Here is a 27,347-nt window from a genome sequence, read left to right as displayed (position 1 = left end):
GGTAAATTACATGAAAATTAATAACAAATTAAATTAAAAATTAATAAAATATTTTTTTTTAATTTCAAAATTACAACACTTGAATATATATGAAGAGTACACGGGAAAAAACGGCAGTCACATTTAAAAAGTTTTTAGAAAGTATATATTAATCATTTATAAAAGTTTTTATATAAAGCATAGCAAATAAATTACAAAAAAATTATTTCTTGATTAATTTATCTGAAGTGTACATTTTTAATAAAATATTTTTAATTATTATTAAAAAAAAATTTTCCTACAAGACTTTTATAAATGATTAATATATACTTTCTCAAAACTTTTTAAATGTGGCTTTGCCGTTTTTTTCCCGTGTACTCTTTATATATATATATATATATATATATATATATATATATATATATATATATATATTATATATATATATATATATATATATATATATATATATATATATATATATATATATATATATATATATATATATATATATATATATATATATATATATATATATAAATGTATAAATATAAATATAAATGTATGTATATAAAACAGTTGGTATTAAATAATTTGTATAAGTTTGCTCTTTATATAAAGTCATAAAAACATTTAAATATGTAAAAAAAATTGTCTTCGCTATAAAGTTATTTTTTAATTTATCAAAAAGTTAACCTACACAAACCACTAAATCAATACTTTGTTACACAAATATTTCTAATAAAAACCTAATAGCAAAAGCAACTCTTTGCATTCAACCTAAACAAATATGTAAATTTAACATTGTTTAATAGTAAATTATAATAAAACAGTTAGAGGCTTTTTACATTACATTATTGATTAAGAAAATTTTTATATGATAATTAAGTAGTAATTTATATATAATGTATGCAGTGGTGTCATCCAAGTTAAAGGAGATAAAAAGTATTATTTTTAAAAGAAGTTCAAAACTGTTCATTTTGGATCTTTCTATGGATTATTTTTATTAACAGCAAATATTGGAAAGTATATTACCATTAATACAGTTTAAGCACGATAACAAACGAAGTTATGTAACGGCATTGGCGAAGTATTCAAGATCTTCCATAAGGATTGATTGAGCATTGTTAACTCCAAAAGTAAATCTAAATGAACATTAATTAAAACACCAACAAAAATAAAAAAGGTGTAACTGGGAGTGTAAGCTTAGATGCTTGTTAGATGCTTGACACATATTGAGCACCGCACGAAGCTGAATATCGTATAAGTATGGTATCAAATCCGTAGTTCAAGGAGATGCATATTTCAGTGCATTAACATTATTATGATAAGTGAGTTTTCTCGTTAAATTCTATTCCACTATGCTTTGTGATAAAACCCGTTAAAGACTTCTTGGATTACCTAAATGTTGCCTATCGAATGCAAAGGTTTAGCGCCTTTTTTTATGAATTGAGTAAATCAACTTGTTTCTCCGCGCAGCGACCTTGTTTGTCAAGGTTTGCATATTTATTTTATTTTATTTTTTTTAATTTTGCCGAAGAAAGTTATAATTTTTAAAATAACATAAATAATAAAACAAATAGCTGGAACAAGAAAAAGATATAAGTTTGCCTTATCACCGAGCCCCGTTATAGCTTTATTACAGGTCGTTTTTTATAAAAAAATATATAAGATCGTAATATACAATATCTAAAATAAATACTTGTGATAAAATATATAGAAAATGTGTCAAACTACTTATCATAACTGACATAACTGTTAATGTAACTAACTAATGTAACTAACTAATGTAACTAACTAATGTAACTAACTAATGTAACTAACTAATGTAATTAACTAATGTAACTAACTAATGTAATTAACTAATGTAATTAACTAATGTAACTAACTAATGTAACTAACTAATTCTTTTTGAAAAATAATATTAGACGAATTAAAAGTAAAAGCAAATAAAAGAAATAAATTATGCTAGTTTACATTATTTTACTAAAAATTACTCTATTTTATTCTTATTCGGATTTTCTAAATTTTACTAAAAAACCTGCTCCAATTTTAGTACGCTTTAAGGACAAAACACAAAGAAATACTATACTTGAGGCAACAAAGGAATTACGCTCACATGAAAAATTTGAAACATATATTCATTAACCCAGATAAAACATTTGCCAAAAGAGCTTTTGATTATGCTTTAAGACAGGAAAAAAAAAGGAAAAATAATTCTCTGCAAAATACGGATACCTTTGTTTATGGGATTCGGAGACAACAGATTGTCAAGATTAATAAATAACAATACGAAAAACCTAAAAATGTTATACACAAAGGCAACCTCATTAAATAATAAACTTAATGAACTTTCAGTATTAGCACAGTTAAATAAAATAGATGTTACAATGCTGACAGAAACGTGGTTTAATGCCGAATCAGTGTCAAACCTGGATGGTTTTAATACTTTTAGAAAGGATAGAAACGGACGAGGTGGTGGAGTTTATATCTATACACGAAAATATCTTATAACTTTTGAAATTAACTCTATTGAAATATGTTTTCCAGATATTGAACAAATATGGTGAGGACTCAAATATGAATTTTAAAAACTATTAGTTGGTTGTGTCTACAGACCTTCTATTTTTTTTTATTTAACTTTTATTTCGCTGATTAAACAATATTACAATTTTTCATATAAAATAAATAACATCGTAAACATAAAAAACCTTTATAAAAAACGTTTTTAATCTTTTTAATTTATAATATATATATATATATACTGTTATAATCAGTCCGGGACTCAAAAAAGGTAAGGATGATGCGTTTATCATCACAACCTTTTCACAATGCCCCTTTGGTCACTCATTGAAATAAAAATAAAAAAAAACACTTTAATTTTTAAAGAAAAAAGAAAAATTTAATAAAATTAAAACACATAAGAAGAAGAAAAAAATAAAAAATAAATAAAAAGAAAAAATACAAAAAAAATCTGAAAACAAATACTGTAAACTATAATATATATGTCAGGAATTAAGGAGATGTATTTTAGTTTGTTGTTTAAACAATGAAATGCTTTTTAGGTCTTTAATATTTTTATTTTGGAAACGATTCCATATTAATGGACCACGGTTTGTAATTAGAAAACTTGACTGCTGTAATTTAATTTTTCCTAGTTGATAGTCGTTCCTGGTATTTGAACGCAGATTATATTTTTCAGAAAATGATATAAGAAAGTTATCTGAAAAAACGCTTGGTAGAAGATTGTTTTTATATTTATACATAAAAATTAATATCTGTAATGTGTTAAGTTTCTCAATATCTAGAACCATCATGCTTTTCATTTTGAACCCACTTAAATGTTGTGCCTATTATGCCGTAATATTTAAGCTTGGAAAGTAAAATACTGTGATCAACTGTATCAAAGGCCTTGGAAAGATCAATAAAAACTCCTAATACCAGTTCATCACTATCAAACGACTTATATATTTTGTCAGCAACCTCCTAACTCAGCAAACAGTTCAAGCCTTTATAAATCTATTCTAACGGCGAAACGTATTTACGATAATAGTGCTTTTAAAGGTTTTTTGTTAACGGGGACTTTAATTATCCGAATATAAAATGGATTGATGATATCTTCACTGGTATATGTTCTGATCTAAATAGTTCAGAATTTCATTTCACAGAAACTATAAATGACTACTTTTTGTCACAAAAACGAAAAAGAAAATTTAATTTTTTTTCTTTTTTATCTATTGATAATAAAAAACGCTTTGATTCAGATTTAAACTATTCAAGTGTATTTTCCTTGATAGTAACAACCTGTGAGAGAAGTTTCCACAAATAGGTCCGTGGTGTTGGATAAAGTATGAATTTAGCTTTAATGTATATTTTGGGATGACAAAGTTGTAATATGAGAACCTAATAGAGTATTTATGGCTTATTTTGTTAAAATAGGATTGAAATATGGGTGAAGATATTCCATATTTTATTTTGTACATTAACTGTAAAACAAGATGTAATTTAATTTTGTATACATTCAATGCTCTAAGTTTGCATAAGAAAGGTTCACAAGATACTTTTTTACTTTCTCGAAAGACATTTCTACATGCATGTTTTTGTTTACTGTAGAGTTTTTTAAGCTTAATATAATTTGTGCTTGCAAGCACAAATTATAGCAATATGGCCTGGGCATGCCCAGGCCATGTTGCATAATTAGGTGACAATGTATTAATGAAAAATATAAACTTTTTAAGGTCATGATGTTTAGGAAAGGTTTTGCTTTAAACATCGTTTAAATATTTTTTGAGAGCTTTCTCTCTACAGAGTTTATATGGAGCTTCCACGACAAATTTTTATCCAATACCACACTTAAAAAAGTTTATGAAAGCTTCTCTTTTTATATTAGTATTGTTTATTTTTAGATCAGGTAGTTTAAGAGGAACGTTTTCATTTTTATCTGGTTTATGAAATAGGATGAACTTAGTTTGAACTTAGTTTATTTTATGTAATTCTTTTTCTAACTATGTTAAAAAATGCCTTAATGTCTCTATGTGAATAAAACAGATTGGAGTCATCCGCAAATAAGATTAAATTAAATAAATTTGATCTTGAATATAAATAATGTAGAGTAAAAAAAACGGCTTTAAGATCGTTGAGGAACCTCGCAAGTTATGGTGCTTTTTGTTGTTTTTGTTGTTTCATATTGAATACATTTTTATCTGTTTGATAAGTAATTTTTCAGCCAAAGTAAGTTATTATTTTTAACTCCATACACTTCGAGTTTTTTTAAAAGAATTTTGTGATTTACGGTGTCAAAAGCTTTGGAAAGTCAATAAAAGCTCCTAACGTAAAGCAATCATTACTAAAAGCAATAGAAACATGAGTTACTATCTCAATAATAGCACGGTTGGTTGAATCTATAATGATTACCGTATAAAAAATTTACCGTATAAAAAATCCGTCAATTAAATGTGTAGTCTATATACATGACGCGTTCTAGTAATTTAGATAAACATGGTAAAACTGATATAGATCTATAATTAGTAGCATCAAAATCATCTCCAGATCTATAAACAGAGATGACTCGGGCAAATTTTAGTTTATCTGGAACGATGCCTGATTTTAATAAAAGATCGAAGATGCGATGCAAAGATGGTTCAATGATATCAAGTACTGATTTTACGGCAAAGCTACTGATATTATCAAAGCCCGCACTTTTATTGTTTTTAAGAGTTTTTTTAAACTAATTTAAAGAGGATTGCTAAAATTAAAATTTATCCAAATCTTTTTTTGCGTTTTTCTCTGTTTTTGATTTTTGTGAAACATGGTGTTATTGAAAACATGATATCTTGTGAAGTAGTAAAGCAAATCAGTTCAAATTTTCAGGAAATGTTTATTATACTATGTTGTAAGGAATGACATTTCAAAATTCAAAAATTATTCTCCCATCTCTTTATTTATTAGTTTTTAGGCCTAAAAAATTTTTTTTTAATGTAGAATATATAGAAGAACTGCAATAGTTGTTGATGTAGCCAAATAATCTAAAAATCCCTATGTCGATACCTTAGTTTACATGTCTAGAACATGTGCAAAAAACTTCATAGGTTATGCATTAATATATTTCAAGATATTGTTTTGAATAGACCCATCAAAAAGACGGGTTTTTTATATAAACGAGGCAAAATAAGCGAGACAAAATAAAGTTAAGTATAAAAAAGCATTCTCAATTTATATATTTTGTATTAATATCAAATTGATTATTTTTTTCAAGTTTTAAAGAATTTAAAATATTTGGTGGTGTACCACCTTAAACCAATTCGAATAATACAGCTTTTTTTTATTTTTGTTTTTTTAAACAAGTATATTTAATTTTTGTAAGTTATTTAACTTTTTTAAGTTTTTTTTGGGATTTGTCTTAGAGATTTTTTTTGTGTTTTTTTTTTTGAGGATTTGATTAAAGCTTTAGACATCCAGGGAGTTAAAAGTGACTTTTTGTTTATAACAACAGTTTTAACTGGAAACGCTTTTTCATAACTTTTACAAAAATGACCCATAAAAAGTTCGTAGGCGTTGCTCATATTGCTTGGTTGCAATATAAGATCCCAGTCAACATTGTTTTATAGTAATTTTTGAATTTTTGTAATTATAAATAACTGAATTTTCTGTTTCGGAGTTATAGAGTTGAAAGAGGGTTGTACCATAAATAAAATAGCCTTATTGACTGTAGTGGCTTTCTCGCCGTTGAGGAGGTGAATTAACATCGAAAAGAATAATAATAATAAGTTTAAAAAAAAAACACAACATCGCTTAAAAAAACCCATTTAAACATTTTGATTGCGCAACAGTGGTTGTTTCAATGATGGCTTTTTAAAATATAACTATAGTGTCTTTTAATATTTTTCAAAATTTATTTTGTCATGAATAGTTGAGTACTAGGATATCTTAAAAGTATTTCAAACATGTTTGGTTTAATATCTTCAGTTGTTTTAATACTTTTTGTGTGCTAAAGGTTGGGCATATCTCTGCCAATTCCCCTAGAGCAACTAGCTAATGACAACTCTTATCGACAAAGAAAGTGATTTGGCCACTAGTATCACTAGCTATAAAAAGCTTGCAAAAAATTGCTCATTATTTTCATATATTACTTATTCATATTTGTACCATATACACTCTTATTATTACATATTTTTTATCTTACATAATTATTATAGTCACAGACGGAGACGGATTTTACACAACATGCTTTATTTTTTTACTTATAGTAGTATTTTTTAACTTTTATTTTTTGGTACTTTTATCTTAAAAAAAGCCATGTTGATAACTACAAAGCTACGATATATAGCTATCAAATAGATACAGACTTTTCTTTATGACAAATATTTATCGACTACCTGTAGATTTATAGTTATGTTTTAGCAAGCAACAAAGCTACGGTATAAAGCTACCAACAAATTAAATCAAAATTGCTAACTAAAAACCAGTGATGTGTATATACATACCGCTATAGAGATATTAGCTATAGAATTGTTATGTAGTAGCTAGCAACAAAGAAATAATATGTAACTTTCGATATACCGTGGCAACATCGCTAGCTGAAAGGTACAATATGTAGCCATTAACAAGCTTAAGATTTGTTGTTATGTTGTAGTTAGCTATATACCTACAATTTGTAGCTAACAATAAATCATAGTGTTATAAATAGCTACAATGCTGCCATATATAGAGAGGGTCACATCGTAATAAAATCGTAATGTTTCAAGTTCAACAGTTTTCATAAATATATTAGATTCAATTCTAAATATCGATAAATTTTAAGACGTAAAAGACAAAATGAAACAATGTGAGAAAATAAAAATTCCTATAATATGCGAGAAATTAAAAATAGCTAAAGAGCTATTTGATAGCTTATTTCCCAGCGCTCCAACCCAGTATAGAGTTTCAAAATATGTATGCCGAGATTGGAGAATTTGGATACTTTTTGACAATTTCTGGATACTTTATTATATATTTCTAGCTACCGCATATCGCAAAATATCTGGCAACCCTTCATTTGCTTAGCATAGTAAAATCCCATGCGCAATCAATAAAATTGGGAGGCTGAATAAACGTGAATTGGCATAAGTGCACAGAAAGATTTTGCAAACATTGGCATAAGTGCGAACTGGCATAAGTGCAAAGCAGTTGCAAAAAATGGCACAAATGCGAATTGACATAAGTGCGCCGAATAAAAATGCAAAATTTGACATAGATGCAAATTGTTATTACGCACTAATGACAATTCACACTTATGCCAGTTCGCACTTATACCAATGTTTGCAAAAATTTTCGGCGCACTTATGCCAGTTCGCATTTATTCCGATTCGCACTTATGTTTTTTCAATCGAGTTACGGTTTTCAAAATCGTATATTTTTTGTTTGACTTTGAAAGCCTTCAGTTAGGCGAAGTTTCTTAAAGTAAACGAACTTGAAATCCGTTAAACTTTGAAAAAAAGTTAATTAAACGATTATGAAAGCCGTAAAAAGTTGTAGCTTTAACTTTTAATCGACTTTGAAAACCTTTAAAAGTCGTTAAAACTTAATTATAACAATGTTGAAAGCCGTAAAAAGTCGTAACTTTAATTTTAATCGACTTTGAAAACCTTTAAAAGTTGTTAAAACTTAATTAAAACGATGCTTGAAGTCGCAAAAAGTTGTAAATCAAAATTTTACGGTTATGAAAATTGTATAAATTTGTTTACATTATATTTAACGATTTTGAAAACCTTTGAATTTGTGTATGTTATTTAACACGATTTAAACATTGTAAAACATCAAACAAATATGCCAAAGACCCATCGCTCGCTGGTTTGGCAGTAGATCCTCGAAGGAATGCAGGGGAGATAAAGCCTATGGTGTGTGCAATATCTGCAAGAAAGACCTAAAAATAAATTCTGGTTCAACATCGACTCTGAGTGGTCACCTGCGATCCAACTATAAGGATGAGTACATCAAAATATGTCAGAATCAAGGACAAAGTTGAAGAGGCAGAAGATAAATTGGAAACAATTAGTAAGTTTGTTAAATAATTGATGTTACGATACGATGTAGTGAAGTTATACGACTTTATGTCAAATTTATTTGGTTCTTTATTAATGTAAACAACGGTATCCGAAGTTAACTCAATGTTAACAAATGTATACGATTTTTTTTAGGTCACAGGAAAAAGAAAAGGGCTCTAAAAGCCAGAAAGAATCTGTGCTATCCAACACAGAGCACCACTCAAAGTGCTTGCCCACTTTGACTCGAGGTTTAAGGTTAAAAGTGGTGCCTGCATGGCTCGCTTCAAGTTACCTCTCCTATATAGGAATCTGCAGGTGGCAATGTAGAGCATGTTTGACAAGGAGCTTCCTCATTGCGACCGAGTTGCAATCAGCACTGACATCTGGACCTCACGCAACAACGATCCATTCATAGCGGTGACTCTTCATTACATCACCAAGGTGTTTGTTCTACGAAAGGTAACAGTTGGAGTTGTTACATTCCCAGGAAAGCACACTGGTCAGAACATTGCTACTCAGTTAGACAACTTGGTTAAAAGTTTTGAGTCACTTAAAATGGTCAAAAAGCGGGTTGTTGTGTGTGATCAAGCTTCAAATATGAAAGCTGCACTGAGGAAGTCAGAGACTATTGCTGATCTTGAAAGTGGTTCAATCACGTGCATTGACCACAAGCTTAATGTGGCCCTGGAAAGGACTTTCAACAAACAGCCTGATATCAAGGCTGCTATCGATGCATGCAGGACAATCTCCACCCGAGTCCATCACTCTCCTTTTGCTGAAGGGGTGTTGAAAAAAAAAGTGCCTCGAGATGAATGGTAATATTTATAGCTTTTTAAGTAGTTACGAACACAAAGTTTTGCAAACTAGTGTCAAATTTTCACCAATATTTTTTAATTTTAAACAAAGTTTTATAAGAGTTTACGATTTCATACGAAGTTTTTTGCGAAGTTTTATTTTAGTTTGTGTTTCAGTACCCTACAGAAAGATCACTGCTCCGTGTGCTACCAGATGGAACTCTGTCCAGATGAGGCTCCTAGACATCGACCATCTCCGAAGTGTGCTGTGTGCTCTCCGGGCTGATAAAAAGAAATGGGTCACATCCATTCCTACTGATGAACAATTTGAGCTGGCTGCAACCATTCTGCCACTCCTGACCACATGCCGAATCATCTCTGAGTCAATGTCGAGTGATAAGAAAATTACAATGGATAGAGCACTGACAGCCATTGTTCATCTAATTGATAGGTGTGCTTCTCTGAGGGTTAAAGAAATTAGAAAGAAATTGTCACTAGGGTAGATCCTTTCATGGTTGAGCTCATTGTAGAACTCGAGAAACGATTCCCAAGAGGAGAATGTGACATCATGCCTTATGCTGTAAACTGCCTGCAACACCCCTTCTTGAAAGACCAATAACTGCACGGTTATGGTGTAAGGGATGAAATTTTTGACAAGCTGAAAGCCAGCCATCTTATAACAGCAAACTGGATTTTTAACCAACAAGGTACAATCAATGTCTCAGATTAGATCACCCATGAGCTTCTTGAAAATGATGGTGAGACTGGGCAGCAGCAAAGGTAATAGCTATTAAGTATAATATAAAATAAATTTCTATAAAACTAGTTAAATATACTTCTATTAATCTTAATGCATTCGAACAAACAAAGTTATAAAAATTTTAACTTGAGGATACGATGTCACACGGGGGATAGGGGGGCGGTTTAAAGTTGAACAAATTTTTTTTAAATTATTTGAATTAAAACAATTTTAGATTAAAGTAAACGAATTTATACAAAGTTTACTAAAGGGTTAACTTCCTTTCATTCCTTTTAGACTGTGTCCAGTCAGTTTAGGCAGACAAATGCTACAGCTGAGGGTCCTCCGATTACCGTTCAGTGGGCAAAATTCAGAGAAACAACTGTGATAGATTCGAAAGTTGGTATCCTTAACTGGTGGAGGACACATCCCAGAGAGATGCCCATCTTGGCAGGACTAGCACGGGAGTATTATTACCTGCCAGCCTCAAGTGAGTGGGCCTTTAGTGATGCTGAACAGGTGGTTAACGAAAAGAGATGCAGGTTGTCTCTAAAAACCACTGAGAAGTTGATCTTCATCAACGAGAATTTCGATTTGTTAAACTCCTTTGTACTTGTTTGGGAATACTGCTCCATGGAAGAGCAAATGGCAGCTAGACCTGCTCTAGACAGAGATCAAAATGAGGATGATGGTGACTCAGACTAGGATGATGATGATAATACCGCCTCATTAAAAATGAAATCTCCAGTATTGTTATGATTATAGTTTGATTTTATTATTTATAATATTATAGATATTCTTCTTCTTCTTCTTAATATTATTATTATTGTTATTCTTATATACTATCTTATATTTTATTATTATTGTTATCATTACTGTTATTATTATTGTTATTATTATTACTGTTATTATTGTTATTATTGTTATTATTATTATTATTGTTATTATTACTGTTATTATTATTATTATTGTTAATTATTATTATCAATAATATATTATTGTAATTATATTGTAAATTTTGAGGAAAATAAATATCTTTTTGTTGTTGTTGTTGTTGTCGTTGTTGTTATTGTTGTTGTTGTTGAACTGGAAAAGTAAGACAGACATTATTTGGGCTCCCAAGGCCAAGAACTAGCACACAAAAATGAGAATGAAAGACTGGAAGTGGACAACTAAATATTCTTATTCTAAAATAATCTTAGGATTATTTTAGATTAGATGATCGATAATATGCAAATAATTTTTTCGCATGTTTAAGGAATTGGATTTTTGAAATCTAGAATGATTATTAAATAAATGCAAGGGTTTAGCATATCTTTTGTATATTCTGCATTTCTGTAATATTACTGTAGTGTATACTTCAAATTTTTATAATTAAGAAATTAGAACTTAGAAGGATAGAGATTAGCATATACCATACCAGGACAGAGATTAGCATATACCAAACCAGTTATCACGTCACTTTACTTTATATCGGTGTCTTTAACCTGAACATAGGTAGCTTCTCATCGATTGTGATTTTTTCCAAATCTAAGAAATAGAGTAGGAGTCTAGGAGAATAGAAGGGAAGAGCATAATAGTACTAGTACAGCAATGTACAAGTTTGAAAGCCATTAGAAATTTTAAACAATTTTAAAACACGCCATTTTTGAATTTACACAACTTTTTACGATTTTGAAAATCGCGAAAATATACTTTATTTGAACTAATACGATTTTGAAAACCGTCAAATTAAATTTCATACAACTTTTTACGATATTGAAAACCGCGAAAATCTATTTTATTCGAAGTAGTACGATTTTGAAAACCGTTTAATTAAATTCTATAATTAGGGTGCATCGCTTGGTACCATAATTTATGAAAATCACTATTTTTCAAAGCGCGTACTCATTTTCTTATGTAAAATTAAATTTTAATTTGAGTTTCCTTCTAGTGTTTTTTTATTTGAAAACGTTTTGGTTAGGCAATTGACACTTTTAGATACGCAATATATCATTATTTATAGCAATTTTAATTTTTTTAGAAAAGTGCAAATTCTAAATTATTTTATTTTTATACTTATGTCAAAGAGCGTTGTTTTGTCAGAAATTGATTAATTTTTCTTAGTGATAAGAGCATGGGAACACCCTCCCCCTCCCAAACCCCCTGAGCCACCTCGGAACAAATGAGTTTATTAATCTAAAAATTACTCAACCTCATTTTTTTTAAATTGCTAAAAGGTTTAAAACTATTTTCAAAACTATTTTTTGTTAAATATTTTATTAAAAAAAGTACTTCTCATTAGAAGCGGTTTTCAAGTTTTACAGGTTAAAGTTTTGAAAAAAAAATGAAAAAATACAAAATGTATAATTTTGTTTTATTTCTTAGTTAAATATTTCAAGAACATCTTTCTTTGATTTAAAGGTAGGAATTTCTTCCCTGTGTATCATTCTTGTTCTAACAAATCCATCTCTTCTTTCTTGGCCGTAAACAATGGCAGATGCTTCCGTCACGCTTTTGACGCAGCGTTCTGTTGCTTGAGTGTGAATGCTGAATTTAGGAATTTTCAATGGATTTTCAATGAATTTGGAGACCTCCACTTTAGAAAGATTACATGTAAATAATAGGTTAATTTTTGGAGATATTCTTTTTCGAACAGCAGTGTCTCCAAGCTCATTATTTCCTCTAATTTGTAAAACCTTATCAACACCAAACTTTCTTTCATTTTTATTAGAGCTAGTCAAGAGTGAAACCAGAATACACTCACTATGGCTGTACCAAGCCCCAGTTCGTATATAAGGTGTAATAATATTCGCCACATTGACTGGCATTGTCTTAAGAATTTTAAGTTCAAGCAAAATGTGTCTTGGTCCGTCCTCCAGCAGATGTTTGGAAGAAATTTCAAAATAAAGTTTGAAATACATTTTGACACAAAATTGAACTAATATCTTCAAGATTTCCAGCTCACTGTATTTAAGGTTATGATTTCTTGTCCAGAAAAACATCAAAGCCATACCTGTTGTAAGCCAGCGAGAATGAGACAGTGATCCACATTTTAGATTTGCGAGATCCGGAGAAAGTTTTCCTGACTTGATAGCATTTACATATCTGTAACTGATATAAGCATCAGTAGATAAACTTTTTATGTCTTTCTCATCAAGTTTTGGAAGTTCCTCTCCATCTGGCAGGGGTGTAAAATTATAATTTATTGTCATATCATTTACATACTTAAGATTTTTGCAAACTGATCCTGTAAATCCGTCCTTGCTACTTGTCGGACCATCAAGGGATATAATTAAATGTCGTAGCTTAAGTTCATTTGTATGTTTCATGCAGATCGCCCAATAGCATTTATGTCCTAACATATTTTCAAGATGGGCATGAATTCCCCCTGACTATCCTGTGTTGATATTAGTTGAATCTCCACCTATTACTATGCATGACTCAGTTGCATTGTTTTTTTCAAGCACATCATAGAGTGCTTCAGCTATTTTTTTTTGCAGGTTTTTCCGGATGAAGGGCAGGTTCTGGCGTGATGTGAGCAAGATAACGTCCAGTTGGCTCCTAAGATACACTTACATGCTCCTCTTTTATGACTCTAGGGTGATGTTTTCCGTATTTATCTGGAACTAACGTTTTGGTCTGGTCTTTTCTTCCATCATAAGCAATTCCAATTATATTTTCGTGACTACATTTATTAGCTTCAATAATTGTATTTTCTTTCATTACATTATTCTTAGCCCTTCGCATTTTATTTGGGTCAACAGAAAGGTATGACATATCAGGAGAAAGATAACCTGCAGCTATAAAATCTTTTATTATACCAGTGATTATAGCAGCCCCACCAACATTAGAAATATTATATCTTATTGCAGCTGATGCCGCATGTGTTATAGTCATTTTGTTTTGCTTTAGACTTGGTTTTTTTAAATATCTTGTAACCAGTGATGCAAATTTTCCTAGTTTTTCTTCAAGCAACTTGTCGACCAAAGTTTTTGTTTCGTTTTTTAGTTGTGCAGTATTTACATTGTATGTATCATCAGTATCATCAATACCATTTTTGTTTTCTTCATGCATATTGAAAACAAGTTCAGGATTCTAAATTTTTTAAACATGCAGTTTCTATAATATAATATTATTACTTACCAATATTGGTAAGTAATATTATATATAATAGAATATATAAAATTTAAATTTAAAAAAGTTTAATATATATTAAACATTAAAAAGTTAGTTTTAAAGACTTTCTTAGATTGCGGTAATAAATGTTTTAAAACAATTAAAGAATTATATTCATGCTAATTGAGCTAACCTGAAATTTATTAAACTCATATTTTCTTTCATTTTCTTTTTTTTTCCCTTTTTCTTGCAGCTTCTTCCTGAATGTTTTTCCTATTTTCTCTTTTCCGTAGGCGAACCGATTCTTTATAATCACATAAACCAATTTGCATAGTAGAAATCTCTTTCTTTTTAAGCCTCTGATTACGAAGCCAAAGAAGATCAAGTACAGGAACTTTTTGTAATAGAGGGCATGAACAATAAACATGTGCACCTAATTTGCAGTTTTTGGGATCATTGCAAAATGATGCTGCCTCTGTGCATATAATGATTGTATGAGTACATGATATGATATCAAAGAGACAATCAAGCTCATTAGTTATTTTGTTGGTTGCTTCTTTGGATGGTTTTGTGTTTTTTAAAAACCTGGATATTTTAAACCATAGTCTACTTATTTTTTCTGCTAGTGATTTTTCTGAAATTGTAACTGGTGGTTTAAACATACTATTTGCTTCGAACCATTGAGCTGTCACCAGTTTAGCAAGTTCTCTGCTTAGTTCTTTTGTAGCAAAATTACTTTTTCTACATTCAAATTCTATTTCTTTTCTTTCCTAAAAGGTAGATATAGATTTAGTTATTTATCACAAACAATTTATATATATTAAGTCAATATATATTTTTGATATAATATTTTTTGAAAATATTTTAGAAGTTAAAAAAAATAAATAAAAGCTAACCTTTAGAAGAATACCCATTTGAATTACTGATCTTTTTGTGGGTACCTCCGACAAAACAAACTCTTTACCTTTTGCAACAAAAGTAGACAATTTAGTTGCTAAACTATGTCTAGTTTTCACATTCAATGTATAGTTACTCATTGTTAGTACTGTTATTAGAAATAAATTAAAAAATACACATTATTAAAAAGTACTTGTGATTAGAGTCTTTTTTATAAAAAACGTTTCTAGTATATAAACAAAGTAAATTTGAATTCTCGGGTATATAAACTGAATAAAATCCTGCTTCTTTCGTTTCTTTGTTTTGAAAATATCTTTCCTTAACAAAAACATGTATTTAAGATAACAATGTATGTTACAATCGTATTGTAATTTTACAATCGTAGTTTATAAAAGAAAAATGCACATGACTGGGGCTAGAAGAAGACAAAATTAGTCTTTTCATTAAGCCCCGAAAAAGATGAAACATCACCATAAGGTCAAAATAATAACAAACAAAAAAATTCTATCACATAGTTCATTTTATTACATATGTTCAATATGCATAATCGCTGAATATGCACAATATGCATTATAAAAACAAACTTTATGATATTTTGATAACTAGTTTTTTTGATAACCTTGAGAATTATACAGTTGTTACAACACATTCTCAAAAAACGTGTAACTATTTACAATAAACTATAAAATGTATAACTAAAAGTCTCAATTGCCTTACCAAAACATTTTCAAATTAAAAAACACAAAAAAGAAACTCAAATTAAAATTTAATTTTACATAGTAATATCAGTACGCCGTATTATTTTAATCAAAATGATTTTAGCGATGTACCCTATTCTATATACAACTTTTAACAATTTCGAAACACGCTTTTATACGATTTGTCATAAAAAACTAGACAAACATTCCCCGATAAACTAAATTCTAATTTGTTTTCTTTATTTTTAAATAGATATAAATAAAACTATGACAATAAACATGTAAATGCATCAAAAGATTGACAAGTTGTATTTTAACACGCGCTATATTTAGACTACAAAAATTTTGAAAATTATTATATAATTTTCATAAGTTATAATTTATAAACATAAAATTTATATTATAAATTTTATAAAATAAATTTTATGAATAATATAAATATAAAATTCATAATATAAATTTTATGTTTATATTATTTAAGTTTAGTCATTAGACAAATAACAGTTGAATAAAATTAAAAGCTAATCGGTTTAAAGATTACTACAAAATTATGCTTATTGGTTGTGATAATCCAAAAAAAAAAGTTTAAAATTATGTTTGTAGTACATTACATATAGTACAAAATCAAGTAGTTCAACTTAAGCCAGTAGAAACAACGTTGGGAAGAGAGTTAGGTGTAAATAAAATAGCATTAAAATATTGGTTTATAAGGTGAACAGAAAGTTCTTATAATTAAATATAAGAATTTTAAATATTCCTTTGCTTATCTTGATAAAACATCAACAAAGTTGTTAAATATATCACTTGTTAGCTGCACTTAGATTATACTTTTCAAATATGATCAATATTTTATTAAAAGCCTTGTCAAAAACAACAATAATTAAATGTTGAAAAATAATTAGTTTTTACACTTTTGGCAATTACATTTTTTACCAAAGTATCATTTTTTGCAAACTGTTTGTAAATTATAATTATTTAGTTAATGAAGTAATACACAACGGATCAATAAAAAATTTTAAAAATGAACTAGAAATTTTTAGCAAAAATAAATAAATACTGAAATAAATAATTATTGAACTAAATTGCAAACTACAAATGTTAGATTCTTTCTTGAAATTCTCAAGAAACTTAATCTTTCTTTAACTATTCTTATTTTTACTTATTATTATAGTTTATATATTGCTATTATTATTATTTTTCCAAGTTTAAAACTAAAGAGGTAAATTTGTAATAATTATACATTGAAATATTCAAGCTTATTTATAGTTTTTTTTGTGTGAAGATTTGGAGTTTTGATGTAGAAAGTCATGTATTTAAAAGAAAATATGCTGTTTTTTTATTATCCAGAATAAATAACTATAAAAACTTACATAAAAATAAAGCAGTAATAATAATGGTAGCACTACATAACTTTGCTGTGCTGAAGCTAACTTCTAATACTTTCTAATACTTAATCTGAGTTTTTAGGAACATTTATATTATTAATTTTATTTTCAAAAAGTTTTGTTGGCAACACAATAAAATAATATTTTCTACAAAATCTTTTATAATACAGTTTTCTTTTATATCCTCATAATGCAAGTATCTTTCATAATGCAAGTGTTAGCAAGAAATAATTATTAAATTTTTGTTTCAAAATTACCTATTTAATATATTAGCTTTTATGGTATCTTAGCGGGTATGAAATTAAGAGTTGCACAAGTTTAAAGTCATACTTAAGGTAATTAAAGACCTTTAGATTGCCGAAAATTACATTAAAAAAAATATTTTTATTGAGTTTAATCTTCAATAATATAGATAAAGAGAAAGATTTTGCTTTGGCTTTTCTATTTTTCTTTTTGTTGCATTAAATATATAAGTTTTAAAAAAGAAGTTTTGAAATGTGACTATTAATTCAAGTTATTACAGATGAGTAAAATTAATTTAATAAAATAGTACAAATATCACTAAACACTTAGTTACTTGAAAATATTCACGAATTTTCTGTTTTTAGTATTATTATGACTACATTCTTACTTCCTTTGGCTTCATTTCGATCATTAGTTCCACCAACTATTTTATTTGGTCTTGCACCTCATTATTTTTTAATAAATTCATCAGCTCAAATATTAAAATTGTTTCTTCCACCTACAGTCAATGAGAAAATTGACGAATTTATATATCATACATATCAGTCGCTTGTTACATACTTTTTTTCTACATTCGTTGGATCAAAGGTAGATTTTTTATTGTGTTACTTTTTTTTTTTATAGATTTTTTTTTTATTGTGGCAGAACAGTGTTGAAAAATTTTTATTGTTGCAAATTTTCATTGTCGCAAATTTGATTGTTTTAAATGTGAAAAAGGGAATACTGTCGCAAATCGTTGCATTATTGATTGTCAAATAACAGGATAAGAAATAATGTCGCAAACGAATTTAATAAATATTGTCAAAAATAAAAAAGGAATAATGTCGCAAAGGAGTTTAATAAATTGTGTAGACAACAACAACAAAAAAATAGTGCTGCAAATAGTAAAATCAAAATAGTGTTGAAAACAAGAAAAAAGAAGTACTATCACAAATGAATTTAATGAATAGTGTAGAAAATAGAAAAAGAAATAATATCCCAAAGGAGTTTAATGATTAGTAGCAATATAAAAAGTATTAATAACTATAAATGTGTGTTTAGATAACATGTCTGATGTCATACTGAAATAGCCTGCTGCCGGGGGCTTCAGTACGTACACCAACTATTTTATAGCCTGCTGCCACAAAGGAGTGCCTTTACATCAACTGAGGGTTTGGAGTATGGTAGCAATCTTTTCTTTCATTAGTTGTTGTTTTTTTCTTTTTCTTTTGTAAAAGCTGTATGCTATAAAGATAAGCAAAACGAGTAACCAATTGCTGAAATTAACTATTTGCGACACTATTCTGTTTTTACTATTTGCAACACTATTCCTTTTTTTTATTTTCGACACTATTCATTAAATTCATTTGCAACACTATTCCTTTTTTGTGTGACATTAGGCCTTTTAAATACATTCAATACTATTTTAAGTTCATTTTTCAACACTATTCCTGTCACCTTTTTTTATCTACTTAACATTTTTATGTTATGCTTTATAGCAAATGAAACCTGTTAGCTATAGTGTAAATAAGGTATATTGGCTTACTCATAATTGAGCCTTAATTGCTCCTTAGGTTTACTACCCTTAAAGTACATTTAATTGTCTGTAAGGGTAGTAAACCTAAGGAGCAGCTAGAAAACCTTAAGGTTTACTGGCTGCTCCTACCTTTATAATACTAGTAGTTTTATTACAATAAAATATAAATCCTGATTAGCAAAATCAGGTTAACACCAAAAAGGACATGTATTATAAAAACAAAATGCTATTATTAGTAACATGTTAGTGTGCAAGTAAATTGATTTTTTTATCCTGGTATTATGTTTAAAATTTTGATTATTTTTAGATAATTTTTTATGGCGATTCAGTTATTGGAAATACAAAAGAAAATGTACTTTACATTAGTAACCACCAGTCTGCCAGTAAGTCAATACACTAAGTTATTTAATTCAACTTGTTTCTCTGTGCTTTTTTTCTTGAAATTAAAGGATTAAGTAAAGGGTGAAGTTTTTGCCCCTAACCCCAAATATATTGAGTTTTAATCTGATTAAATATTAATTGTTGAAAAAATGGGGCCTTTAAACTTGGCGCATACACTTTTTTTTGTATTATGTTTGTTCACCATATTCAGTTGAACTAAAAACTAGTTTTCCATAAGAATTTTTTTTTTTACCTTGGCCTAATATATATATATATATATATATATATATATATATATATATATATATATATATATATATATATATATATATATATATATATATACATATATGTATACATATATATATATATATATATATATATATATATATATATATATATATATATATATATATATATATATATATATATATACACACACACACATATGGTGATTTTGGTTGGTCGTCCGGCGGGTGACTGAAAGTAATAATTTAACTAATCTTGGTCGCTCATTGATATTTTTAGTTGTCTGTTATCATTAAAAAAAAAATTTTATTTATGTCTTAAACAAGTTTTTTAAAGTGTGTGTTTTCATTTGGAATAAAATTATATTTTCATATTTGATGAATGAATAAAAATACAAATAAGTTATTTTTATTAACGATTTTTTTATAAACTTCAGCAATTATGATATGTTTTATTTATTGTAAGAAAGCTATTGATGCATTAATAAAGTAGCGTGAAAAATGTCTTGGTATATTTATTTGCGTCACGTTTTATGTAATTAAACTTTAAATGAATAAGTTTAACAACTTTAATGACTTTTAAAATAAGTTTTTTTTAAAACATTTGAACTAGCATTTTAAACATCTTCATATTTTTATTGCATACTCGCTCTTGTGAAGCGAGAAAGAAAAGTTTTTTTTGTAATAAAACTTTGAATTAATGATTATAGAGCTTATAACAAAACTTTATTTGTATATTAAAATTTTTATTATATTGTTTAAATAAAATGTTTTCAACAAACGTTTTAACGAAATTAAATAAAAAAAATTTGTTATTAAATTAAAAGCGTTTCATAAATAAACGTTTTAACATTAAAAAATTTTAATTTAATTTCTTAAAATCTTTTGCTAATTATTAGCAGTTATGACTTCAAAACTTTTATTTGTTCTTTATAAAAACCGAAAACCGGCGTTTAATTTAAACAGAATGACGTAAGTTAATAAAAAAGAAGGAAAATAAACTTCAACAATCATACTTTAAAAAATATTGCTTATTGTTAGGTTAGATTAAAAAGTAATTATCAAAAGCTATTTCTTTGATAAAAAGTAATAGTCTTTTGAAAACAAAAGAACACATTTACCTTTAGCGGCAAAAGCGTTGCTAAATGTAAAAATGCAAACTGTGGCAAAAAAATCAATTTAAATAATAAGTAAATTAAGTTTAAGTAATATTTTGAGTCACCCGGCCGGGCAACTCAATTGCATCAAAACATTATTTCCAGTAGCCCTTTGAAAGATTTAGGTGGCATTTGCCAACGGGCAACCATGAGTATACATCAGGGTGTTAGCTAGCCCAATGGCGCCGCGTATAACGCTGAATTCCCAATAGGTTTAAAATTCCCAAAATTTATTGACCTTTTTTTTTAGAGGTAAAAGGAAAATCTCAGTGAAAATTCTGAATATTTTGGGGAACAATAATGATAAAAATTCCCAATATCGCAAAAACGCGGTATAAAATATTTTCCTGGCTAACGCCCTGTACATATATATATATATATATATATATATTTTAAACATCTTCGCTTCCAACAAGGCTGCAAGCAGCCACTACTTAAAGTTGGAAGTTACTGAAAGAGAAAAGATGAAGATTGTAGAGCAAGATAACGATTGACAGACGACTTAAAAGATTGCAAATTATATGAGTCAGGAAAGCAAGATGAAGGAAGCGAATTCCAAAGAACTGATGTTCGAGGAAAAAAACTAGATGAATAAGCGTTTTTGGAGCACTTAGGAACAGTCACAGAAAAAAGATGACACTTAATTGAATGACGAGTAACACGAGAATGAATTAAAGTATATGGCACAAGAGACGCTAACTCTTTAGAGCAGTGCCCATTATAGTATTTGTAGAAAAGAGAAAGAGAAGCAACATTATGACGATGTGATAATGGTTGGAGGTTGGCTGCAAGAGCAGGTCCAACTATGTTTACAACGCGTTTTTGCACCTTGTCTAAAAGAGAAAGGGCATCATTAGAAGATCCACCCCAGATATGGCAACAGTATTCCATACAAGGCCGGATTTGAGATTTATAGAGAATAGAATCCGAAGTAAGAAAGTGACGAGCTCGATAAAGAGATGCAACCTTAGCAGATGCTAATTTTGCAACTGATTTGATATATGGTTTCCAAGAAAGATTGGAAGTAAGAGTTAATCCTAGAAGATAAAGAGTAGGTGACTCATCGAGTACATCACCGTTCATAAATATAGGAAGATCTAAATTATTGCGATAAGGATTGGCTGAAAAGAATTGAGTTTTATCTGAATTAAAGTTCACCAGCCACTGTGAGCCCCATGCGGTAGCAGAAGTAAGATCCTTTTCAAGCTCAAATGCCCCTCCAAGCAATCAGAGGGTGTTGGTTTTTTATCACGACAAGAATAAATGGTAGTGTCATCAGCAAACAATGCCACCTTAGATGAAAGATTATCTGGAAGATCATTAATGTAAATTAAAAAGAGTATAGGGCCAAGGATAGAATCTTGAGGAACCCCTGAAGTTACAGAATAAGAAGAAGAGTGTTGTCCATCGAGGACAACTTTTATGCTACGATTGGAAAGGAAGGATTCGATGATCTTAAAGATGTTGCCGGATACACCATAAGAAGAAAGCTTATGGAGAAGACCAGCATGCCAAACTTTATCAAAAGCTTTTGAAATGGCGAGAGCGATGGCCTTAACCTCTCCACCTTTATCTAATGCACGATAAAACCTGTCAGTTATTACTGTTAACAAATCAGCTGTAGAATGAGAAGATCGAAATCCATATTGATGGTCAGAAAGTAAGTGATTAGATTCAAGATGAGAAATTAAGTGTTTGTTAATAAAAACCTTGCTTATGATAGAAAGAAGACTAATAGGACGGTAGTTAGAAGAATCAGATCGCTCTCCAGAATTTTTGAAGATAGGGATAACAGATGCCGCTTTCCAGCAGGCTGGAAAACAAGACTCTGATAAGCACTTGTTGAATAGTTTTGAGAGTATAGACGACAGCTCCGGAGAACACTTCTGCAAGACAATAACAGGTATGTTGTCCGGTCCACAAGCTGTAGAAGACTCTAGGCAGGATATCACTTTAGAAACAGATGCTGGAGTGATATGAATGTCAAGCAATGGATCAACCTCTTTGTTAGCAATATCAGGTAGAAAGCAACTAGTGGATTCAAGAGATGATATTGATGAAAAGTTTTTAGTAAACAATTCAGCTTTGTCTTTAGGTAAGGTGACAAAGTCTGAACCATACAAGAGAGGTGGAATTATAGATTTGCCCTTATTATTGATATTATTAAAGATTCTCCAGAAGTCACGAGAGCCTAATTTTTGAGATGAGATACGAGATTTCATGACCTGAGAATAGCGGGTTTTGGCGTTAGACAAAACCTTTTTACAGTTGTTTCTAGCAGTAATAAACAGACGTCTGTTTTCTGGAGAATTGTTTTGCTGATAAATATGGAAGTAACGGTTGCGATTGGCAATCGCAGCAGCACAGTGTGAAGAAAACCATGGAGGAGAGTGAGGCTTGACCTGGAATCGTCAAGAGGGAATAAAAGATTCCATGCCAGCCTGAATCCACAAAGTTATGTAAGAAGCACATTTGTCGACAGGAAGACGAAAGATTTCTACCCAAGGGCCATCACGAAGAAAATCACGGAAAGAATCCCAGTTAGCTTTACTGTAGTTGTAAGAGGTTCGATAATAGGGGCATTCAGGAGATGAAGAAGAATGAGATATTAGTTTTAAAGAGATCAAACTGTGATCAGAAGCACCTAAAGGTGAATGTGGAGAAACAGAGCACTGACTAGAATCAGAAACAAGACATAAGTCGAGTAGAGAAGGTAAATGATTCGGGTTGTCTGGAAAGCGAGTTAGAAAGTTGACTATTTGAGTTAGGGATTGAGAAAGGCAAAAGTTGTGGGCTTTAATGCCTGCCGAATCACTGACACTAGAGCCTAGCCATATAGTGTGATGAGCATTAAAGTCACCAACAACAACTATATTAGCTGATGGATAAAGAGAGAGGGCTTGGTCAATATGATAATAAATAACGTCAAAAAGTGTGCAGTCTTGAGATGAAGGAGAGCAATATAGAACAAAAAGAAAGGCAATAGAGTGAAGTGGTGCTAAACGAAAGCACATAAAAGAATAGTCTGTGGATTCAAACCTAGTTTCATGACAAATGGGTGAATTTATACGAATGTAAATGCCCAGGCCAAGCATGTGACTATTGGAGTCTTAACGAATTAGAGGAAGATAACCATCAACACTAAGATCACAAGATGAGACAGCTGAGCTTAAATTAGTCTCACAAAGAGCAAGTAGGTCTGGTAAACTTTGCAAGAGTAATAAAAAAATAAGACTCAACAGAAGAAAAGTTACTTCGAAGACCACGAATATTAGTGAATGATTGGTTTAGAGAACTTGGTGATGATGATGGTTTTTTGTGTTTTATAGTTTTTGGTACTTTATTCATTTTTAAATTAGATTGAAGAACTTGACTCAAAGTATAGATAGTACTCATAACACTGTTTAATAGCCCAAGCAATTGTCTCATTACTACTAATAAACCCTAAGCCGTATATATATATATATATATCAGGCCTTGTTACGAGATTTCGCTGCGTAACGAAAACGCGTAACATATTTCTAAGTAACTCAACTCAGCAAATATATTTTCTATTGTTAGAAGTTATATTGCGTCATTAACGTCTTTTTAAGTACCGCATTGTAATTAAAGTTATTTTATTAATGCGTTAAAAATCATACAGTTTTTTTTTCTTACTACAACTAAAGTTACAAATAAAATCTAAGTTCCTATTTGAAAAATCATTTTTATTTTTTTTTCAAATATGAACTAAATTTTATTTTGAAAATTTTTTTTTTCATAAAATGTAAAATAATATGTTTATTTTCTTATAATACATGTTTATTTTTAATTCTTATGGTAAAACTTAAAACACTTTGTTTTTTTTAACTATTTTTTAACACCAACAAAAAATATTATTAAACAAACTGTTACTTTAACAAAAAATCTATTAGTTTACAATTGCGGTTAAAATGCTTTTACTTACGACTTTATTTCTTCTGAATATTCGTCACGTTAGCAACATCAAAAGATAATTTAAATATTGTAAAAGATAAAAGTTTTTGCGTAGCGCAAAACTGCTGAGTGCATAGGCAAATTGCCTTTTCACAGGCAAAATGCGAGCTGCCTAACGCTTCTTAACAATTCTTAACATAATATTTTTTATTTTAAAAAATAGTTAGCATATTTGATACTTTATTATAAGTAGGTTATAATAAGTTATAACAGGTTATAATAGGTTATAACTTTTCTTTTCCACACCTTTATATGTGGAAATCATATTGTTTTCATTTCATGGCAGTGCTACTAGGTACCTGTGATGGTTCGTTTGGTGTCAAGCAGCCTTTTACTAGGAATGATCAACCATTTACTGACTTTTTCTCAGAACTTTTCAGTTTTATTGTTGTTTTGCTCCTTGTGTTTTAACTAATCCCTTGAAATTAGTGTTGAAACAATTATCAATAAAAAAGACTATCCTATTGATATATCCATTAAAGTTAAACCATAAGTTAAACCCATTAAAATTCAAGTTGTAGTAAAGATATCATTTTTAATAAGTTTAGAGTTCTTTGCTATATCTATCAATAGTAACTTCTTAAATTACCTCAGAAATGCAAGGTATACCTGAGCTGTTTATTTTTGTAATCTTTAAGAATGTTTTGAAGAGTATATACTTTTATACATAACTATAGTTAAAACAATTTGATGTAACAAATAATGCATGCTGACACAACCTAGTCACAAATGAAATAAAGACGCACACAGTCAGGGTTTATACTGTACCTGGAAAACCTGGAAAATTAGTTAATTTTGGCTAAAGTCATGGAATTTTTTTTCTTTGCTTTAGATGTTATGTCATGGAAAAGTCAGGGAATTCTGATTGAAAAGTTACTCATTTTACAATTAAGCTATTATGTTTTTATTGGTGCCACCCATTTGTTTTTTTTGAAACTTGTTTTTCTTAGTGTTTCATTCTTAGTCATCCTTAATAATAAGATCGATACTAACATGTATGATAAGTTCTCTACTAATATCCAACTTAACTAATAGCTAAGTTTTATAAGTTTTGTAATTCAAACAATGTACAATTTTATTTCCATTACAGTTGGTAGTAATTTTAAACATTTTGTACAAACTATTGTTGAAAATGGTCAGGGAAATTCATCAGATTTTTTAAAAAAGTCAAGGAAAAATCAGGGAGTTTTATATAAATATTTGGCTACGAACCCTGACAGTATAGTTAACATATCCACTTCGATAAAGCAGGTCAGAACCTTCAAGTTTAACTAAGTGTCACCAAATATTCTGTGCTTCGGCTGAGCCCCTAGCCAAATATTCAGCAAAATCACTATTCATGACATCTCTAATATATACATATATAATATATTTTTTTTTTACAATTCAGTTATTACCCTTGTTGTGATAGACATCTAGCAAAAAACAATGAACATTTTTATTTGAGCAAAATACATATTTTAAATAGATTACAAGTAAAAAAAGAAAAAGTAGAAATAAATTTTTAAAAAAAATTTTTTACTAAATTATTTTTATTATAATTGTGATATCCCTAAAAAAAAAAGTATACAAATATTTGGTGCCATACTTAATGCAGTTCCATAGTTAATATTACATTTGTGAAATCTATATCAGGAAATAAATTGTTGATGTGGATTGAAACCAAATTATACATAATATATGATAATAATATTTTGTCCCATATAAATGTCATTAAGATGAATTTAGTATTGATATAAGTTACCTTAGTTTAAATTAATCTCAATTTTGTTTACTGAATTTAACAAGAAAACCACTAGATGCTTGTTTTTTGAAATTTAGTTTCAGTTTTAGTCTGCTTGTATCATTTAAGATTATTGAAATTGTTAATATTATGCTTCTTTAGGTTTATGTTAGTGTTGTTATCAACTTCAACTAAAGCAACTGAAAGTTGACTAGTCGAAATTCAAAATTAGTCAACATTTAACAATTGAATAGCCAATTTAATTTTGAAAGAGATTGAAAAACCTTAGAAAAAAACAAAAAGTTGACAAAAAGTTTTCTGCGCTAAAGAAAAAATAAAAGGGTTGAGAACCTGAGAAAATTGTTGTTAAAATAAATGAAAATAATTTTTTATTATTAAAAAAAGTAGAAAAAAAGTTAGAGGCCAACTAAATAGATCAATAGCTTAAAGTTCAAATTTATGCAGTCCTCACCAATGCAGCTAAACCTTCGGAAACACTTTATTAAAATAAGAGCTGTGCTAAATATCCAATTAAAAAGTTGTTTTAAAAGGTTTGGAAAATTATGTCAGTTTTATTTGAAAAAGGGAAAGTTAGTTATTGCTTTATTATTTTACTTTTTGATTAAGTATTTGAAAGAAACTTACACTATTTTTTAATCATCCTATAGAGGAGTAATGTCTTTATCTATGTTTTGTAAGCTGAGACCCTAAAATATACTTAATTTAGAAAAGATATCTGCAGATCAGGTTAAGTGTATATTGCGCGAGGCTTTTTGCTTGTTACCTAAAGTATTATATATCAGCATTTATAGTTCATGGTGGTATTTTAGTGATTTATGCAGAGTGAAAATACTATGTATGTAAACTTTAAAAAACTATAAAATAAAAGTACTGTTCAGTTTTATCTTTATTTATGCAGTACGTTTTGTTAACAAAATATGAGTTGAAAAAAAATTGTTTTATATTTAATAAATGGTTAAAAAGTTGTACAG

At 28.9% G+C, this 27,347-nt stretch overlaps 2 protein-coding genes across 2 annotated transcripts in view; one reads left to right on the top strand and one right to left on the bottom strand.

The window, feature by feature from the left end:
* Positions 1-13,976: 13,976 nt before the first annotated feature.
* On the bottom strand, positions 13,977-15,867 carry LOC136088877 (uncharacterized). Its single transcript, XM_065813896.1, has 3 exons — positions 15,029-15,867; positions 14,326-14,902; positions 13,977-14,111 (listed from the first exon to the last, which is right to left on the bottom strand). The coding sequence occupies exons 1-2, from the start codon at positions 15,167-15,169 to the stop codon at positions 14,354-14,356; spliced, it is 690 nt and encodes a 229-aa protein (XP_065669968.1). The 5' UTR covers positions 15,170-15,867; the 3' UTR covers positions 13,977-14,111; positions 14,326-14,353.
* A 1,823-nt stretch (positions 15,868-17,690) lies between these two features.
* LOC100212999 (1-acyl-sn-glycerol-3-phosphate acyltransferase epsilon) overlaps positions 17,691-27,347 on the top strand; it is a 37,140-nt gene continuing 27,483 nt past the window's right edge. The window contains exons 1-2 of the mRNA XM_065813895.1: positions 17,691-17,943; positions 19,179-19,254. Coding sequence (XP_065669967.1) covers positions 17,728-17,943; positions 19,179-19,254 — 292 coding nt within the window. The 5' untranslated portion in view covers positions 17,691-17,727. The remainder of the gene's footprint in view (positions 17,944-19,178; positions 19,255-27,347) is intronic.

Source organism: Hydra vulgaris, chromosome 12 (genome assembly GCF_038396675.1).
Source record: "Hydra vulgaris chromosome 12, alternate assembly HydraT2T_AEP".
NCBI classification, from domain to species: Eukaryota; Metazoa; Cnidaria; class Hydrozoa; order Anthoathecata; family Hydridae; genus Hydra; species Hydra vulgaris.
The sequence above is the reverse complement of the archived record's forward strand: the minus strand, read 5'-3'. Positions and strand labels throughout refer to the sequence as shown.

Bases quoted from the DNA above. Each gene is read 5' to 3' on its own strand.
- LOC136088877 (XM_065813896.1), bottom strand. From the start codon at position 15,169: ATGAGTAACTATACATTGAATGTGAAAACTAGACATAGTTTAGCAACT. The intron at 14,903-15,028 runs GTTAGCTTTTAT...TCTACCTTTTAG, and splicing joins AAATGGGTATTCTTCTAAAG to GAAAGAAAAGAAATAGAATT.